Here is a 21,300-nt window from a genome sequence, read left to right as displayed (position 1 = left end):
TCTTTCACAAAAGGCTTGTGAGCTTTCCATAAGTGAATTCTATCTAACTATGTAGCAAAAGATCAAAGCCTTCCATCCACCATTCCTCTCCTTATGCTCTGGTCAGAATTTCTTAACCAACACAAGAAAGAGACAAAGACAGCAGGCCAGGCGTTGCTGCATGGAGAGAGTTCTCACCCTGCACAGCGCCCCTGGCCTCAATCCAGTCAACCCTCAAACAGTTACCATTTCTCTCCTTCTCACACCCCCAATTTTTCTACCCTAGCTTGCCATTTTCTTGCCCTCTGAAGGAGCTGGTGTTTATTAAAAGAAAAGACCACAGTCACATAAAAACAACAGGATAAAAGGACAAACCTCTGGGGCTGGGGTTGTAGCTCAGTGGTAGAGTGCTTGCCTAGCACATGTGAGGCCCTAGTTTGGATCCTCAGCACCACATAAAGATAAATAAATAAAATAAAGGTATTATATCCATCTGCAACTAAAAAACAAAAAAATGGCAAACCTCTGATTCCCAGATAGGTCTGCAGCCACTTGGAGGTCAAAGCACTCTTTATAACCCCACCCAGCTTTGGAGAGTCAGGGGAAATTGCTTGCTTCCTCTATCAGTAATTATTGCCCCTATTAAACTAACTAAACACAGAGATTATGCTGACTAAGCAAACTCAAATTCCTATCACCATAGCATAATTTTCTAGAAATCAGAAAGACAATGACACCCCTAATGGCCAGCATCTGTGAACTCATGGAGGTACCTGGTAGTGAGTAGATTCCAAAGAAACACTCATTTCCCGCCCCACTCTTCAACACCAGACTCTGAATTCTGAATTCATTGCTGAATAAAAACCCTAATTGCTGGGCACTTTTAAAACAGAAATAACTTCATTGATTTTAATCCTAAATTATTACCACTTTGTACTTCAACTTCATAACTTCAATTAAAATTATAGTTGTTTTATATTTAAATATTTTCTATCTGACATTTTTGTGGAAAGTATTGGGCAAGTCATTATAGACTATCAACTACTATAAATAGGCCATTCATTTAAAAGAGGTCTATTTGCAAAGCAAAATATTTTCATGATACTCTCACTTCAACCTCCTTGCTAATAGAATAAAAAGTACATAAAATGCACAAGTACCTAAGAAAGTACTACTCAGAAAGTACTACTTCACTGCTTGGATTAAAGTGCCAAAGTTATAATTATATCCCCACAATCAAAAAGTAGTAAACCATACATCTAGGCCTCTTTCCATCAAAACCCAAGACTTATATAGGAAAAGCTAAATGACACATTAATGGTTTAGTTTCTCAAACAAAACTCCATGCACGTGGTATAACCATTTTTATAGCTTGTCAGTTCCTTTCAAAATCAAACATATCCGTAACAAGTGATCCAATCATTTCAGCCCTAGTTTAACCAAAAGAAAATGTGTCAATATGCCTAAACAAAGACTTATACGCAAAGGCTCACAGCAGCTTATTGTTAATTTGCAAGACCTGTGAAGTTCATTACAGGTCCATAAAATGGTCTTTTAAAAAGCTCAAGCACTGGAGCTGGGATTGTAGCTCAGCAGTAGAGCGCTCGCCTAGCACGGGCGGGACCCAGGTTCAATCCTCAGCACCATATAAAAATAAAGGCATTGTATTGTGTCCATCTACACCTAAAAAATAATAAATAAATAAATGAAAAAAGCTTAAGCACATACTTGATATTCGATAGTATTTCTTTCTCAACTGTTTTTCGACCAAAGAGAAAGCCACTCTTCACTTTTACTCGATAGTAGATGTTATGAAAACTCAACACAGCCCCCTCAGTAAATGTCTTCAGGTCACTGGAGGTCATCCCAGGCAGGCCATTGGTGTTTCTTTGTGACATTGGGATACAAATCTGATCATCATTGGAAGTCATCTGGAGAGTTTCTGCCTTTCTGTGGAGAGAAAAAGCAATGTTGACAGTTCAGATAAATGAGATTGTAAACCCTAGATAACAAAAGTTTAAACCAAGTCTGTTTTAAACTGTGCTGCCGTGAGTAGATTTCTTTAATGAACAGCCCACATCACTGTGATAAGAACAGCCTTAGAATTTATAATGGGAGGGAGACACAAGTTTGAAAACCTACACTCCAATTAGATGTCAATTAAATTCCTCATAAGTAAAGAGTATGGAAATTACTTCATAAGGTAGGAAAACACAGATAAGATTTGAGTGGCTTGAAAAGCACATTATGATTTCAGTTCAGGGACAGCTTGAATGATCTCTAGCATACATCCTCAAGGTTTTTGGGGGGTTTTTTTGTTTTGTTTTTGGAGTTTGTAACATTATTACCAAAAAGGCTTAGCCAAGCAGTCTGGTACAGGAAATTTTTCTCTGAATTTATAGTCTTATACTTCACATCTCTAATTTTTATGCACCTTCATTCAGTAAAGAATGTAAACTCCAACACTATTTGCAATGATATCATCATTTCTTTAATGGGCAAACATTTAAAATCTAGGAAGATTTAAGTGTGAAAATGATTTAAGAAAACCAAACCAATGGTTAAGCACCTAAAGCAAAACTGAATACTATGTGTGAGTGAAGTATAAAATGTTTCATTAAACAAGTGACAAAAGGTCCCTTAAAAAGATTTAATTAGAGTAAACTCTTAAGTTGAACTGAACTTGTGAAAGAGGTTCGAAATGCTAACTTCTATAATCCTACTTTTCTTTTTGAAAAGCCAAAATCATCCATGAAGAACTTTCTCTTTGCCTAAGGTAGAGTAGCTGCTCTAAACTAATCATCCTCCTTAGAACAACCAGAAACGATGATAAGCAGCTGTGTGCAGGGTTCTGGTGAGAGCAACTAAAAGCAGCCAGGACATGAGGGATCCAAAATCCCAGCAAGGAGGGGACAGCACTGGTGCAAGTCCAGCACCCTACCAACTGTCCCCACACGGGGCAGCACTGAGGACAACCAGGCAAAAAGAAGCTGCTAGAAGCGTCTTCTGGAAGCCCCTAATGTATCAGATCAAATAGCTCAACAGTCTCTTGCAAGAAAGACCTAATTAAAATTAATTCATTTTTTTTTAAAAAGGACCTAAGCAATAAAAATTGAAATTAAAATTTAAGAAGAAAAAGAAAGAAACAAAATTTGGACTTGCAGACCAGCAAAGACAAGGACCACTGAAAAACCCCAAGCTTTCGAGATCCCAGAAGCATTATGGCCTAGGAATATGGAAAAACAAGAGAGACCAGACTCTGCTCTATCAAAGTGATCTGCTCAGACTCTGCTAGAAGTTAAATCCATTCTCAAAGAAGCTATCATCATCCACATTTTCAATCCAAAATTATCGGGCATGCCAGAAAATAGGATCCAAAGTTCCAAAACCAGAAAACAGAAGTAGAACCACAGATAATGTATTTAAGAAAATAAGTGAAAAGATAGACTGTCACCAAAGAACCACAATCTGCTTTTTAAAAAATTTAAAAATCGCTGGGCGCAGTGGCGCATGCCTGTAACCCCAGCATCTTGGGAAGCTGAGGCAAGAAGACTGTGAGTTCAAAGCCAGCCTCTGCAAAAAACAAGGTGCTAAGCAATTCAGTGAGACCCTGTCTTTAAATAAAATACAAAATAGGGTTGGGGATGTGGTCAATGGTCAAGCGTCCCAGTACCCACACTCCCTGGCAAAAAAAAAAAAAAATCATCAAAACTAAGAAGCCAAGCAGGACATGGTGGCACACACCTACTACCCCAGTGATACCAGATGCTGAGGCAGGATGATCATGAGTTTAAGGCCAGCTTGGGCAATACAGGAAGACCCTGTGTTTTATAAGAAAAAAGGGGCTTAGGGCATAGCTCAGTGGTAGGATACGTGCTTGAAGCCATGATTTAATCCTCAGAACTGGGGGGAAAAAATTAAAATTAAGAATTTAACAGATGAGGGGCTGGGGTTGTAGCTCAGTGGCAGAGTGCTTGCTTAGCACATGCAGCAGACACATAAATAAATCTGCAGCAGACACATAAATAAATAAACAAACAAAATAAGCGTTCAATGTCCATCTATAACTTAAAAAAAAGAATTTAATAGATGAGTGAAAATTAACAAATCAAAAGGCTAGTATCACAAAAACATCTAGGAAGAAAATTATTAATGATGAAAATTATCACTATGGTGTGGAGGAAAAGCTCCTGATTGAAAAAGGTTCAGCATACATGTAATTAGAGACTGGGAGAGGGAGAAAATGGAGTAGAATCAATGTTCCCAGATATACTGGCCAAGTATTTTAAAAATTAAAAAAGGCATTAAGCCACTGATTGAAAAAGCTCTAGGAAACAGCTGCTTAGTTTCTATGAGAGTTCTAACAATCTTCCTCAGAAAGATGCGGGGCCTTCATAACACAGGTCCAAAAAAAAAAAAAAATGAGTACACAGGTCTAACCACAGCCCAACATCCAGCTCACATGTGTAATACCATGAAAAAAAAAATGTAAACATACTGCATTTCTAACATTAATATGATATAAGTTATTACACTAGGATGAAATTTTAAAAAAAAATACAGTAAGGTAAAGAAAATACACCATCTCAGCTCCACAGAGTACCCAATCTCTAGTTAATTCCGCATACAAGGTTTAGGTGACTCCAGAAAAAAAAAGTAACTGATTTTCTCTGTGGTCAGCACTGGCCCCCCCCACCCCCCCAACCCCCCCACCCCACCCCTGACTCCCCCCCACAGCTCTCATGGGATTAGTCTTTTTATGTAAAGAAAAACACTCATCAAATCTAGACCTCCCTGTGTCACATCAGCCTCCCAATTTGTTTGTTTCCCAGCTTCCAGAGTTCCCGTGAATGCTAATAGGATTTTACTCACCTCTATGTCCTAGGCCTACTGCAAAGATCTTCAGTGTTTAGATAAAAGCATCCAAATGATCTCACAACCCACCTGCACCCAATACTCTGAGCTGATTATACATCCCAGCCAATTTGCAAAGGTTCTTCCCCAGTGATCTGGGGGCTTCCCTTCTCTAGCTTTCCTTTTCTGGGGGTCTACTTACATCACCCTCTCCTTCATGTTGCCTTCTAATTTGTGAGACCATACTTAGTTTTTTTGAAACATTGAAACTTTTTTCTTCACTATATACTACTATAACTATTATTATGATATTCTGCATTAAAATGCCAATTCTCTCTTACCAAAACTCAGTTTTCATGCAACAAAGATTGTATATAGATCAGAAAAGTACACAGGCAAATACTAAGTCTTCAGCTAGACAGCTGCCCAGTTATAACCACTGTATCTGTTGGTAGGAAGGAGAGCAGCCTTCCCTTACATTTTTCCCCCTAGGGATGATTCCAGAATGGGGAGAGTGGCACTCTGCCTCATAGTATTAGGGCTGCTGCTTAAACAAATATCTCCCTAAACCATGGATTAAGATTACTGCCAAGAGATCCTGAAAAGGAGTTAGAATGCCTCACCTGACTTACTGTCAGGTGATTGCTTCAATTTAAAAATGAAAAGGAACAATTAAGGGCTGGGGATGTGGCTCAGTGATAAAGTGCTTACCTGGCATGCATGAGGCCCTGGGTTCATAATCCCCAAGCACCAAAGAGAATGAAAAATTAAAATAGGAAATTTAATTTTCAAAAAATTATCCCTTGCATTTAAAATCCCTTCTATTGATTGATGGGTTTAATGTTGGCTCTCATTTATAAGGATCCAGCGTAAGGCACCCAGTGTTGTCTCCATAGTCCAAGGCTGCTGGATTAATATAGTTTTGAAATCAGTCCACTAAGGTGCTCTAGGACCCCACATCATTGTAGTAGTGATCTGGAGGACATGACAATTTCATACAGATTGGAAGCAACCCCAAGGAAGATACGTCTGCTCAGTGAGAAGCCCTCAAGCCTTTTAATCAGGAATGGCTCACCATACCAATTATGTTTTTAAAAGAACACACTCAGAACTCCTGGAATCCTTATTTATCTCTGTTTATCTCAGCACAGCACCAGACACAACACTAAGGAACTATAAAACAGAGGACCAGGTTTCTCAGACACACCCCTGAGGATGCAGGAACATACTGTGCAGCACTCTTCCCCCTGCCCCACAAGAAGGTGGGATGGATGTGGGGAAGGGCAGAGCTCCAGCCGGGGAAGGACCTCCCGGAAGCCATTTGCAGGAGGATGCTAGACATTTAACCTGATGCTCAGGATGCTCTCCACCAAACTACTCTCTGACTCTAAGAATTCTTACTAGTTTTAACCAATCCCAAACAACCCCACTTCCCCAGCTCCCCTAGCCCACCCAATCTAGAGAAAACAAGGCAAGAATAAACAATGGTTTCTTTTAGAACCACAGAAACTGGAGAAAGGCTTACTGATATTTACAGGGGAACTGATTCAGAAGTTCCTATGAATTTAAAAAACAGGAGTAGCAAACAGGAATTGAAGGGGAATAGAGATAGGGTGGGGGACAGGGATGGGGGAGGAAGGTAGGCAGAGGCCCAGGAGAGTCACCACCCTTTCTCTTTTCCTTCACAGGGCTATCCCACCAAACTGGCACTGTGGGAAGAAGAGCAGCAAGGAGAGAGAGGTGATTAGAGAATTTCAGGATCCTGAGGTGCCAAGGAGAAAAATCAGAGGAACCAGCAAATGTCAAGCCAAGTCTGAGTTGGAATTTGCCAGAAGCTACACAGCACAGGGTCTACAACCCAGTCCTTCCACAAGAGTCTAATATGTGTCTAATAGATGTCCATACCTTAAGGTCAGTATTCTTCTTCCCTTCCGGTTTTTAATTCAATAATCATAACCACAGCCGGACATAAAATGAACAGGAAATGAGAGGTGGACAGCAGCACCACTTCTCAAAATTCTGATGTATTTTATTTTTTATTTTTTTATTTTTTTTAAATGTCAATTATTGGTAAAAATAATTATGAAAAATCAGATGTATATCATAATAATAATACTTGTTGAGTAAAGAGATTTATCTTGACATCAGTTTTTTTAAATTTTTTTTTATTGATTGTTCAAAACATTACAGAGCTCATGATATATCATCTTTCATACATTTGACTCGATTGGGTTCTGATGTATTTTAGAACATACATTTTAGATGTATTTTAGAACATAACCTAACATACAAAGGTACAAAGTGTGTGTAGCAGAGCTCATAATTATCGCAAGGGACACTCTAATCCATGAGTACAGGCACATTTTCAAACCAAATAATGTCTCATTATGTGTGTAGAACTACTATCATTGCTAGTATGACTAACACCATTGCTAATATGACTAAAATATATAAAGATCTGAAATTTAACTGAACTCATTTACCACTATGAATTGAACACACAGTGAATTGACTCAGCACATAGTAAAATTGTAACTCAAATAGAAGAGTGTCCCAAAGGTTCTGGTCATTAAGGGATACTCTCAGTTTGCAAAAGCATGACAAACAAAAATATTGTCTAAAACCTTTATTTTTAGAATGAGGAAGCAGGCTCAAAGACTGGCCCCAAGAGGACAGTGAAAGGCGAAACTCATTTTGAAGACACTTCAAACATCTCAAAGACAGGATCTCTGTATAACTTCCCTTCACTTACATATAGTTATTATTTAGGATGTGTTATTTAGGATGTAGTTTGATAAAGCTACTAAGCTAATTAAATGTTTCTGATTTCTTACTACATCTTAATAAATAGATGCTCATGTGTACTCTGTTTCTCCTAATATGAGAAAAACTGGGAACTTTTAAAAACTCTTCAGCACTGCTAAATCCATTTATTTTCTCTTAAAAAGACGGAATCTAAATTGGCAGCTACAATCAGGTCCTATCTTTTGTATGAAATTTAAGGTAGAGTCTTTGTAGAGATGCACTTAGTAGATCAAAAACCTATCATCCATAAAAAGTAGTTCTAGGGTTTGGAGTGCAATTCAGGAGTAGAGTCATTGCCTTGCATGTGTGAGACCCTGGGTTCTAGCCAGAGCACCACACACCAAAAAAAAAAAAAAAAAAAAAAAAGAAAGAAAGAAAGAAAGAAAGAAAAAGAGAGAGAGAAAAAGAACGAACAAACTCACAAGTAACTTCAAGAAGCTCACATAGTGACCAGATCTTGGTGTTTACTACAATTCTAAATAAAAATAACCAGAATGTCCTGAAGAAAAAGATCATTCCACAGATGGGGCATGGAAAATATGAAATAAGCCTGGAACATTCTGTGAGACCAGAATGGAAACACCTTTAAAGAAAAAAGAGGTCCCACTGGCAAAGCTGAAAAAATATAAGCATCCAATTAAATAGATGACATTGGATTATAATCCACATAATAAAATAAATGTCCATGAATTCATACTGCTACAGTTGAGTAAACAAGGCAAAGCAGACAGCTCTTTCTTACAGAAAAGAAAAATTAAATATAGAATGAGTGAAGCTTTTAAAAAATCATTAGAAAACATCTCACAAAGGGGTGGGGGTAGAGCACTTGCCTTACATGTGTAAGGCATTGGGTTCAATCCTCAGCACCACATAAAAATAAATTAAGATATTGTGTCCATCTACAACTAAAAAAAAAATCTCTTCCTGGTTACTCTATCACAGTTAAGATTAGCTGATATGAGATATGAAATACTTCTAGAAACCAAGGTTGAGGGATATCTCTAGCATACTGAGAGAGCAATCGGATTAGGAAGCTTATAGCTTTGTAGACTATTCAGAAGTGTTGGCTCCTCCTCCTCTATTGGAGGAAAGTATGGGGGAAAGGGTGGTAATTGCTTTACGTTGAAAATTTCAAGCCCCTTGAATTGTCTCTTGGCCTGAACCAGTTACTACTGTGAGTATGTGTGCCCCTAGTGAGGAACCTCCTATTCTGCAGCTGGCATTCTGTGAAGCATGGAGCATATCTTCCTGGGGGAAGGCAGAGCTATATCTATATATGAAATCAAGACTGGTTTATAGCTCTAGGGGAAAACTAAATAGCAAAAACAGATCTATGCTGGAGTAACCCCAATGGGGCTACTTATCCTTGGGTATAAAAATCAATACTGCCCATGTCAAAGGGGTTCTATTCCTAGCTTAGATGTGAGAATGAAGATTCATGAGTGGTTTGCATGAGCGAAAGAATACTATTATATCCAGGTATGACTGAAATGATTCCATTAGATTTTTAACAAAAAGTAGTCTAATACTTTATAGCTAGTGGCTACCATTTTGATAGCACAGATTTAGGAGCATTTAAAGGATACAATGATAGAAGTAAATTTGAAGGATATCTTTTTAATCCTGAAGATAATGTATTTATAGAAGTTCCTCATGCTTTTAATAGCTAATAAATTGTTTCTAATATGTGACTATTCTTAATAAATACAGAAGGAATGCAATTGCAGAAAGTGCAGGAATCTAGGATTTGCCTATTGTTTTAGTACCTCTGTACTATAGTAGGGATGTTTCAGAGATCTGACTCTTGGTTCTGACAACTTGCCACTGAGCCACTCCCCAGCCCTTTTATTTTTTATATCGAGACAGGGCCTCACTAAATTACTAAGGCTGGCTTTGAACTTGCAATCCTTCTTGTCTTCCAAGTCCCTGAGATTACAGGCAGTGCTACCACACCTGGCTGGGCATTAATTGTTTTAAAGGACAAACTTCAGTTTCCTTTAGGCCTATATAACCTGTCAATATATTTAAGAGGGCAATTCAGGCTCTTTAATTTTTGCTAAAACATTTCAATCCTAACTTCTTACCCTAGGAAGTTACATAATATAAACTTTCCCACTTGATATAGTCTTCTGCTGTCAAACATCTCTCAAAAATATCTGAGGTAACAGATATGTCAATTACCCTGATCTAATCCTTACACATTGTATATACATATGGAAAAGTCAAAACAAATACCACACTAATGTACAATTACTATATAAACTAAAATAGATATATTTGTAAAACTCTTGGCAGGAATTTCAGATTATTTAAAGCTCATGACATAACACTTATTCCTTTATAAGAACTAGATGCATCACCAAGTAAGACGCAGCCATGAAATAGTAGTGTATCAGACCACAGGGTCTTAGCATCCAAGTGTATCCCATAACACTTAGGGTAAAAAAAAAAAAAAAAAAAAAATCGCTACCACAAGCCATCTTAGGAAGTGCACTTAGAACATGCACTCTCACTATCACATACATTATGGATAGCACTGAGGGTACTGTCCATTGCCTTCCTCAGTCTCCTCTGCATCTCTGTGTGACACACACACACAGGACATTTGCCTCAAAAAGTAAATGCCAGGGAAAGCTCCTCTAAAGAGCCAGCATATTTTTCCCCTTTGTCACTGAACTGTGTTACAGATTATTCCCTTTTTATTATGGCCTCCAGGATGAAACTTTATTAACTGCAGAGGGCCCTTGAGTCAGTCGATGTGCATTGTAATATTCTCCCTATGGCAGCTTTTCACACTGGGCTGTATTTTATTTTCCATTTATTATACTTATGCTTACCTCACATGTCTCATGAGTACTAAAGTGACAATAAATACACAAAATATATTGTGCGTGTTTGTGATTTTTAATACATCTTGATGCAAAAGAATGTGTTTTCTAAGAAAACTCCTGCATAATGCTCAGGGCCTGGGACAAAGATTCATTTGTTAATATAATTCATTTGTTAATAAAAAACAGATATGTTTTTCTGACGAAAGAATTCGTTTTTACATTTGTAATACTAGGCAAGAAAATTAAATGAGGCAACATTACAAGTATATGTTATTTTGGAGGCTTGGGATGTAGTTCAGTGTAGCCAAGGATGCACAGAGCCCTGGGTTCAATTCCCAGTACTGGGGGGTGAGGGGCGGGGGCAGAATATATATTTTTTTAAACTGATAGATTTACAATCCAATGTGACCCTATATTTTCCTGTATTGCTTGAGCTTTTTCAGTATTATTTTTACCAAATACTGTAATAAGCTGGTTAACTGTCCTAAGTTACTTATTAAAACACAACAGCCAGGTGTGAGGGACAGGAGTCCCAACTACTGAGGCAGGAAAATCATTTGAGCTCAGGAGTTCTGGGCCAGCCTGGGAAAACATAGAAAGATCCTGTCTCTTTTAAAACAATAAACTCAACTATCCACAGGGTGACTCAATAAATATTTCAGCAAAGCCATCTAAAATTACTTTATGTTCTAGGAATAATAAAAAACATATTAGCACCTTTAAAATACTGATGTTAACAAATTTCTCCTTCTTGCAACTCCCACGGTAATACGTTTCTATCCATCTAATATCAACTCTTATGTTCACACATCTGGAGACCAGCAAGAGTTTTACCTTTACTCACCAATCAGACCACAACACACTTCCAGACCCAGAATCAGTTGCACCACCACCTCATTTTCTGAAAAGTCACTCTGAATTTCATACTCACTTTCAAATGAAACTAACTGGAGCTACCAAAATCATCTCATTTGAGCAGTGGGCTATTTTCTAACAAAATGGGCACACACATAACCACTCACCTTTCCCGCCACACAAGTTTACTCACTCCGCTCAACAGCAGTTCAGGTGACCAAGGGTTCCAGTCTCAGGACGTCTACGCTCAAAGTCAGAATTAACACTCATGGATACAAGCACTGAGAAGAGTCGGCTGGACCTTCTAAACATGCCCTGAAGCAGCAACTTCCAGTCACCAGTGACGTCAAGCATCTGCGTGCGGCTGTCGAAATCCTGCACTATCCCCAAATACCCCTGGCTCTTTCCCCGCCTCCTCCTCCTCGCCTCTCCCAACCTCAGTGGAGGAACTGAGAGCCTCCCCTTTCCTCCCGCGTTCGGGGGACCGCGTCTGTGCCCGCCCAGGACGCCGGTCCAGGACACCGCCCGCAACCCCGGCAGAGCCTTCCGGAGACTGGGACAACCCCACCGCGCCCGCTGCCTTGAGGCCGCGCAGTCGCAGCTGGAGGCTCCTGGGAGGGCGCCAAGCGGTCCCGCTCAGGGCTGCGGGCTGCGAGCTGGGCGGCTAGGCGGCGGCGCGGGAGGCGTGGACGCGGCTTTGCCACGCGAGGCTCAGGCTACGGGGCCGGGGCGCGGGCGGCTGACTCGCCCCAGTGAACCGCTCTCCCGGGGTCGAGGAGCCGAGCGGAAGGCGTGGCACCGCCTGCAAAGCCGCGATAAGCGCTCGGGGACCTGAACGCCTCGGTCCTGGGGAGAAGCCTGTACTGGAGCACACTGGGATCAACCAAAAACTCCCGCCTCCGGGCCTTTTCCGAAACCGACTGAACCGATTCGCTCTGGAATTGGCGGGCGCTTCCCCCGCTGGCGGACTCCTCTGCAGACCTGGAGAGGTTTAGAGCAGCAGCTGCTGCCCCTGAGCCTCTGGGACTGAACGCCAAGGTTTCCCCCCACCACCACCACCTCGCTTTTTAAGCCACCCCGAGGGTAATAGGTGGTGTCTGGTCCAAGAGCTTTGGAGAAATGGGAAGGTCGCGTCCCAAGGCCAAAACAATCAGGAGCTGAAGGGGCGGGGGAATTGGATGGAAGTATTACGTACGCTTGAAACAGTCTTCACACAGTTCTGAAAAGTACTTCTCTACCTCCTTCTGGGGGCCCTGGAAACGCTGGGGAGTGTGCAAGTTCGAGAAAATGGCCTTGGAGTCCCAGCTTGTATCCCCGGAATCTAGTAATTGCATGGAGATGTGTTTCTGGCTCTTACATTTGTAGACATACATACATACATAAAAATCACAATGTCATTTTCTAAATCAACTCTGGGGATTATTCTTACTTAATTCTTCGCCCAAGTTAGGAAGTTTTAGCCAAGAGGCCTGGATAATAAAATTGATGCTGTGACGGTGTAATGTTTTAGAATGATGAGGCTATACGCTTTTAACGAGCTTTAAAATACATATCCATGATGCGACCAAACATTTGGCTGAGATTATTCTTTTGGAATCATTCTGTCGATTTAAAGTCTCCCGAGGAGGCGTTCTCACGGTGCGGCGTGGCGAGCGCCCCCAGGAGCGCGGGGACCCTGCGGGGGGGAAGGGCCCAGGCGGCCGCGATGCGGAGAGGGTACGGGTGGGGTGGGTGTTGCGGGGTGAGCCAACGCAGCGCCGACGGTGACCCCAGCAGAGCGTGAGCCTTGCGAACCCTGGAACCCAAGTGTTCGAGAAGGATCCGCAGAACGTCAGACTGGTCGTAGGAGTATGGCTGCTTCCGCGAGCTCCAGCTCAAAACCTGCAGGGCCTCCTGTCCTTTTCCTTAATGGCCTTCCAGGACCCCGCGAAGCCCAGAATGTATTTTGTTGGAGGAATGGTTTTAATTATGGCCAGTGTTGGCTTCGTGCGGAGCTTCCCGGGATTTATGGAGGTTGGGGTGAGTGGCCTGGCCTCACGGTGGGGATTGAGCCTCCTACAAGATCTAATTTCCAAGTTCTTGTTTCTGGACTTTCTCTGTTAGACATCTCCTGAAGAACCTCTTATGCGAGAAGCTGGGGTCTTCTATTCAGAGATGTGCGAAAGGATAGAATAGGGATGGTTGAATATTGCAGAAAAGAAGACATGGAGGGCTGGAGCTATAGCTCAGTTGGTATAGTGCTTGCCTCGCATGCACACAGCCCTGGGTTCAATCCCCTGCACCACAAAAAAAAAAAGAAAGAAGAGGGCTCCATTGCACACTTCCATAATCCCAGTGACTTGAGAGGCTAGTACCCAGGATCAAATTCAGACTCGGCAATATGGGGAGACTTGGTCTCAAAAAATAAAGAGCTGGGGATGTGGCTTAAGTAGTAAAGTGCCCTGGGGTTTAATCCCGGGTACCAAGAAGGAAAAATAAGAGTGGAAAAAAAAAAAAAAACATGAAGTTGAGAAAAAGCACATTTTCAAAAATAGGATAATTAAATATAATATTCTGGAATTATGTAAACAAAACAAACTCGGAGCTGGGGTTGTAGCTCAGAGGTAAAGCACTTGGACCTTGGGTATAATTACCAGCACCATAAATTAATGAATAAAAAATTTAAAAACATGTACACCCATGCCTCACAGTATAAGTCACAATAGCCAAGTTATGGGATCAGCCTAAGTGTATGGAATCAGCCTAGGTGTACATCAGCAGATGAATGGATAAAGAAACTGCACCACATACAAAGATGTTGTGTCCGCTGAAAAACTAAAAATAAATAAATAAATATTAAAAATTCTCTCTATCTCTCTTTAAAAAAAAAAGAAAGAAACTATGGTATATATGTATATATGAACAATGAAGTTTTGTTCTCCCATAAAGAAAGAATGAAATTATGCCATTTGGGGGAAAACGGATGGATCCGGAGAGCATCACTTTAAGCCAAATAAACCAGATTCAGAAAGATAAGTGCCAAGTTTTTCTTTTTCTCATATATGGAAGCTAAAGGAGGGGAAAAGGGAGATGTAATGAAAACAGAAGGGAGGTCACTGGGGTAAAGGAAGGGAATAAGTGGGAGGGAGGAGGGGAAGGTGAGAGGAGATATTGGAGAATGAAACTGATAACTGATAAAATTATGTTATATGTGTGTACAAATATGTCACATTGTATAATTAATATGTGCCAATAAAATTTAATTTTAGTAATTTTTTTCATATCAATAGGTCAGTCTATTTGCTAGCTAAAGTTGTATTATTTCCTAACATTACCCTAATACTTTATCAAGCTGATTTTGATGAATTCAGACTAAAACCAGTGTTTCATAAACACATTGCAGTATAAAGAAATGAGTATTTTCAGTTATCAGCGTTTTATTTAAAATGTTTTCCAATACCCTGATTTCACATTAAGTGTATTGGCATATTAAGTCACAGGGTTTTAGGGAGGAAACCACAAAGATCTTCCTCATCTTACAGATGAATTTCCCAGTCCAGAGGGGATCAATTTGCACAAGACCGTAATAAAATCATTCATAGCCTCCCAGACCAGGCCTTCTGCCTGCCACCAGGTGACCTCTCTTCAATGTTATCTGAAAAGTGTAACTGCCCCATATTTACAAAGTCCAGTACTGGAATGCCTGCTGAAGGGCTGGCATCAGTTGGAAGGATCTATTGCATTTCTTAGTGTTCTCCAATGGTGAATTTCCAAGGGTCAATTTTTCCTTGGCAAGTTCAGTTTTCAAACAAGGCTTATCACAGATCTGGGAGGCAGTTGGGTTAATATTGATATTGAGTTCAAGTATATTTATCTGCATACTACTCCAAGTTAAAGAAAATGAAATAATGGAAGAGAGGCTATATGTAGAGTGATTTCCCCATAGTTATGCTCAGGGCTATCTGGGACCCCTGATGAATTTGATATGTTGTCCATACTAGTTCAAGCAGTGAGAAGTTAAGGAATGAAAACAGAGAAAACAACTCCTGCCAAAGTTTTAGCTATTAGAGAAATATGAGAGAAAAAATTATAGATGCAAGCTATCTTGGGATTCAAAGAAAATATCTATTTGGTTTGAATTAAGCCAGAACATACGTGCATGCCAAGAGGACAAACTATTCAAAAGTAAGAGGAGACAGACTCAGGTCCCTTAGTGTCATTTGGATTTGGAATGTGGCCCATGTGTTGAAAGCCCTAGTTCTCAGCTTGACACTCAGGAGATGGTGGAACCTCTAAGGTGGGGCCCTCAGCCTGTGGATTCTGAATGGCAGTGTCTCCAATAGATAGTGTCAGAACTGAATTAGATTAGAGGATGCCCAGCTGATGTCTGATTGCTTGCTTGATGGTGGAAAGAAACCCTCACACCTTTTGATAGTCACAGAAGTCTGTGTCAATTGTGCTGTAAGAGTAGATGAAAAATACGGTTTAAATGCAGAGGTATGAATGGTAAGATAGTGGATTAGCAAAAATAATACTGGAAATAACCTGTTTGTTTTCTGTAGTTGCCACAACAGAATACAAACTTTGAGTTAAAACAACACAAATTTATTATTTAACTTACCAATAGACAGAAGTCTGACCTGGATCTATCTACTGGGCTACAATAATGATGTCAACATATCTGTTTCTTTCTAGAACATTTTTAAGCTTGTCGAAGTCGGCTTCATTCCTTGGCCCATGAATTCATTTCTCCATCTTCAAAGCCAACAACATAGCATCTTTGATCATATTTCTGTCATTACATATTTCTCTGATTCTTTTTCTGTTCCTTCCTTCAATTCTAATGACCCTTTTTAAAGTTATCTACTTAACAGCTTTAATTGTACCTGTAATTTTAATTGCATGTAGCCTAACATTTTCACCTTCTAGGGATTAAAACAAGGATATCTTTGGGAGGACTTTAGTCTGTCGACCACAAGGCCTTAAAGTGGAAGAGGATGCAAATGTGAGGACCCCTTGGGAATTATTGAATTGGTAGGAAGATTTCAAACTGAGGACTCCTGAGACACAACTGAGACTGAAAGAAGCCATTTGGGGGCTTATCTGACAGGTAGACAGGGAACATGTGAAGGGGTTACATGGAGCCTGGAGAAACTGAGGCAGGAGAATGAAGTCACTGAGTAAGATTTGGGTATTTAACACTGGCATTCCAAGTTGTGATGAGTTCACATTATTTGAACATGAGAGTGAGGAGTAAGAAGTGGAAGGCAGGAATATTTGTTTTCTACTGCCAAATATTAGATTACCACTAACTTAGTATCTTAAAGCAACACCTACTATCTCCCAGACCTGGAGGTCAGGAGTTTGAGCTAGATTATGCTCTGCTCAGGCTACATTAGTTAAAATCAGAGTGTCAGCCAGGTGGACTCTTAACTGGAAGCTCTTATCTGAATAATCTGCTTCCAAGAAGAGGCAAGGTGTTGTTTCCTTCACATTGCCTTTATTTCTTTACATGTGACCTCTTCATCTTCAGACAGGTCAAGTCCTCAAACTCTGGATCTCTTTGACTTTTCCTTCTGCTTTTTAAAGGGCATGTGTGATTAAATCAGGCCTCTTTTAACAATCTCACCTTCTTAGAGCCAACCAATTTGGGACTTTAGTTACAACTATAAAATCCCTCAAATCAAGTCAGGCACATGAGTACATGCCTGTAGTGTCAGCTGTTCCGGAGGCCAAGATAAGATGATCATGTAAGACCAGAAGTTTGAGGCCAGCTTATGCACCATAGCAAGACTCCATTGATAAGGGAAAAAAAGAAAAAGAAATCCCTTAGATCAGCCCCTACATTGGTGTTTGATGAAATCACCAGAGTATAAACTGGAATCTTAGGGAGTAGGGGAAAGAGTAACTCTAGAATTCTGACTACCCTGGGGGTGAGGTTGAGAATATCAAGGAACACACAAGGTAGGGTGGTGGATTGAGCCTCAAACATAGAAGTTGTCAAGATAGATATGATCTCAGAGAGAAGAGAAATGCCAAAAATCAGGTGTCAAAGTTTTTTTTTAAACAGATCTAGAAAGTGAACAGAAAGCAATATATGATTAACACAGAGAGGAATGGGAGGGTGTATGTGGTGGGGGTTGTGGAAGAGCTTTGATGCTAGAACCATACCACACGGGGTCATTCAAAATGCACGGCAGATGAATTGAATTATGAAATAATTCATTTGGTTATAAAGTCCACAGGTGGTAAAGTCCAATAAAATGGAGTATAGTGGAGTATCTCATCAGAAGTCAATAATTAACCTGGGAGTCAGCTAGTATAGTAGGAGATGTAACATTTTTGTCCCTTCATAATAAACTGAAAGGTTAAAAGTTGAGAGTTCAATGTCTATAAATGCCTTTTCTTTAAGTAAACTTTTTATTGAAGTATAGCATGCATATATATAAAGGACAGGCCTGAGTATGTGGCTGAGTGGTAGAACATGTGCTTAGCATGGACCATGCTCAGGGTTCAATACCCAGCACTAAAAGAAAAAAAAAAAAGCACAGAAAATTTAAGCAGTTGGCTTGATGCATATTTACAAAGCAAACTCACATGGCATTCAGATTTTTTAAAGCATAAAAACAATATTCCAGAAGTTGCTCTCACGCTCTGTCCTAGTCGTTTACCCTTCCAAAGGTTATCAGAATTCTTATTTCTTTCACCATGCATAAGTTTTGCCTGTTTTAAAGCTGAATATAAATGAAGTTGTTACTCTTTTGAGCCTGGATTTTTGTGTTCAATATATATGAGATTCATTCATTTATTTTTCATGTAGTAAAAACATTTGCTTTAACCTCTGTGTAGGATTCCATAGTATGAATACACGGCCATTTACCTACCTATTGTTGATGAGTTCTTGGATTGTTTCCAGTTTCACCATATCCCCCTAAATTGTTTGATTGAGAAAGAATTCTAATGGTCAACTAACCTTCATCCATTAGAGTAGCATAAATGGGGGCCCAAAACCTGACATCATCCCCCACTCCTTGCCTGATTATCTTGAAAAAAAGCACAAAGAAAACAAAAAGAACAAGAGGATCAGGGTTGGAAAAGACAGTGAACAAATAAACCATTGTCCAATATATCTCCCTCCAGCAGATGTCCTGGAGTCACCCATAAGCAACATTTTCCTGAGAACTCTCATACATTAGGTCGCATAATTGGCCAAGGAAGAGAAATAACACACAGGAAAATGGAGACAGAGGTTTAAATGGACAAATTACAATGAAAATGTTAAGACCAGTGTCACAAGGGCACCATGGAGGATATCAGTAGGTATCCTGGGTTTGAAGGTGTTGAATATTGGAGACTAAAGGAATCACCTGAGGTTCATCTGCAAAATAAAAATTCCTGGATGATTAGGGATGAAATTTGACATATACCTAATGGTAATGGTTACAAAATATTGTGGATGTGTGTGTGTGTGTGTGTGTGTGTGTGTGTATACAGGTTTTTTGTAAATAGCATTTTGAGTGGTGGGTAGCAGGGATTGAACTCAGGGGCACTTGGCCACTGAACAACATCTGCAGCCCTATTTTGTATTTTATTTAGACAGGGTCTAAATAAGGCTGGCTTTGAACTCTGGATCCTCCTGCCTCAGCTTTCCAAGTCACTGGAATTACAGGCGTGTGACACTGTGCCCAGTTTGTAAATAACTTTTGTTAATTTTTTTAAGGTTTCAAATGTGAGCTTATGTTTCTGTTGTTGTTCATGAATTAGTAGTACCCATTCTTACCTGCTAGCATAATTATCATGTAGTAAACACTGACAAGGTCTTTCCTGATCACTGGAGCATGACATTATTTTCAACTCCCAAACACTCATCCACTTATCATTTTGCCTTATGTGGTATTATTGTGAACCTGTGCCATGCATGTTGTAGATGCTCTACAATATATGGTGAATAAACAAATGGGGGAGTTGGTCTTTCCTTCAAACTAGAATAGGTGTTAGAAGAAAAAGAAAGATGGAAAAAAAATGCTAGATTACAACAAGGTGATTAAATAGGTTCTGTTTCAGAAAATGCATATAGCATTTGGTTGTGGACCCTCTCCCTGAAGGAGCATCTCAAAGGTTGTATTCTTTGCAATATATTAGTGAAAATATGAGAGAAAATTGTGAAGGTCTTAAGAGTGAGGAACCATTGGACGTTTCTTGTAGTGTAGAAAGTTGACACTGTAAAGCAGTTTTTCATAAAGGTAAATCTGTTCATGTATATTATGGATAGGGCATGTGGGGAGGCTGATATCAGTCTGGAAATGAAAATCATAAAGAACAATATTTGGAAAAAATGAGGAATAACACATGAAAGAAAAATTGAAAAGGAAGAATTTACTATACCTAATGACCAACCAAATGTTACAGATTAGAGACAAAGAAGCTAATTAGAGCTGATTTCAAAAAACCACATGGTGTCATAAGTGAAAATTAAGAAGGAAAAAAGCATGTCTTACACTGCCGAGTATTTCCTATATATTACCTAGCTCAGTGTCTTGAACACAAGAGACCTTTGAAAAATATTTGACTAAATAATAACAGGGACTTCAACTTGTATCATTCAGGAGCCTAAACCCCCTCACCTGGCCATGCTTCCCTGAATTTGCCATGTCATAACAATGGTGGAGAGTCTTATGATAGACCTGACTACTATAAACCTTTTACAATGTGTAGAGAGCAGTGTTTATGTGTGGGGCAACTAAAATTAAAGTGTAATGAGTTTTAAATGACACTCATGACTCATTCATTATACAATGTCTTAGAATTTTTTCATTTCTAATTGTCATGCTGAATTTTTAATTTTATAATAGATGATATCAGCAAAACTAAAGTTTATATTCTCACCGAGAACTACACTTGAGTCTTCCCTATATTATCACTAATATTAGAGCTAGTTTCATCTCATCTCTGTCATTTTTGGTATTAGAAATTGGGTACCTCCATTTCTTACCTCTGATAAGATGATCATACCTATGTCACAGGGTTGAAAAAAGCTAAAACAATGCATTTGCAGAAAACATAGATATCTCAGGCTTCACCCATTACCAAGAATAACAGCTAAGGTTTGTTGAGTACCTGTTACTTGCCAGGCAGTGTTTAAAAATCTTTAGGTTTTGTGTTGGTTTCTTTTTCTCTTTAGACTTTATTTAGCATTCACAAAAATGTCTTTAGGTAGGTGGGAGGGAAAGGGAGAAGAAAAGGAAATTGCATGGTAATGGAGGGAGACCCTCATTGTTATACAAAATTACATATAAGAGGTTGTGAGGGGAATGGGAAAATTAACAAGGAGAGAAATGAATTATAGTAGATGGGGTAGGGAGAGAAGATGGGAGGGGAGGGGAGGGGGGATAGTAGAGGATAGGAAAGGTAGCAGAATACAACAATCACTAATAGGGCATTATGTAAAAATGTGGATGTGTAACCTATGTGATTCTGCAATCTGTATTTGGGGTAAAATTGGGAGTTCATAACCATCTTGAATCTAATGTATGAAATATGATATGTCAAGAGCTTTATAATGTTTTGAACAACCAATAAATAAAAAAAAAAGAAAAAAGAAAAAAAAATGTCTTTAGGTAGTCTTGTATCTTTCAAGCAAATCGGCAATATTTGTACTACACCTAAACAACTAGATAAAGTTTTTTGGCCATAGTCGGAATTGAACCCACAAGTGTTAGGCAAGTGTTTTACCAATAAGCTATACCCTAAGCCTGATAACTTCTTCAAATATCCAGTCACTGTTCAAATTTTCCTGACTGTCTTATAATTTTTAACATTTTTAGAATTTTCAACTTAAAAGTCCAAGTAATAAAAAATGCACAAAAGAAGTTCTAAATTTTGCAGTGGTTTCAGCTAGGAATAGTACATGCTCCACACAGTGGAGGTTTGGAAATGTCTAGTAGCATTTTGTTGATCATAATGCTTGTGATTGCTGTTGGTATTTAGTTGTCAAAGG

The 21,300-nt window shown here is 39.5% G+C and overlaps 1 protein-coding gene across 2 annotated transcripts in view; it reads right to left on the bottom strand.

Annotated features, from left to right (window-relative positions):
- Positions 1 to 21,300, bottom strand: part of LOC143406499 (broad substrate specificity ATP-binding cassette transporter ABCG2-like) — a 125,148-nt gene that overhangs the window by 34,158 nt on the left and 69,690 nt on the right. The window contains exons 1-2 of one of the 2 annotated variants that reach the window (XM_076865258.2): positions 11,492 to 11,730; positions 1,708 to 1,929 (exon numbers count right to left, since the gene is read on the bottom strand). In XM_076865258.2, the coding sequence (XP_076721373.2) occupies positions 1,708 to 1,910 (203 nt within the window). In that variant the 5' untranslated portion in view covers positions 1,911 to 1,929; positions 11,492 to 11,730. Of the gene's footprint in view, positions 1 to 1,707; positions 1,930 to 11,491; positions 11,731 to 21,300 lie in introns of those variants that run through there. The other variant, XM_076865259.2, reaches the window with a different exon arrangement.

Source organism: Callospermophilus lateralis, chromosome 8 (genome assembly GCF_048772815.1).
Source record: "Callospermophilus lateralis isolate mCalLat2 chromosome 8, mCalLat2.hap1, whole genome shotgun sequence".
Classification (NCBI taxonomy): Eukaryota; Metazoa; Chordata; class Mammalia; order Rodentia; family Sciuridae; genus Callospermophilus; species Callospermophilus lateralis.
The sequence above is the reverse complement of the archived record's forward strand: the minus strand, read 5'-3'. Positions and strand labels throughout refer to the sequence as shown.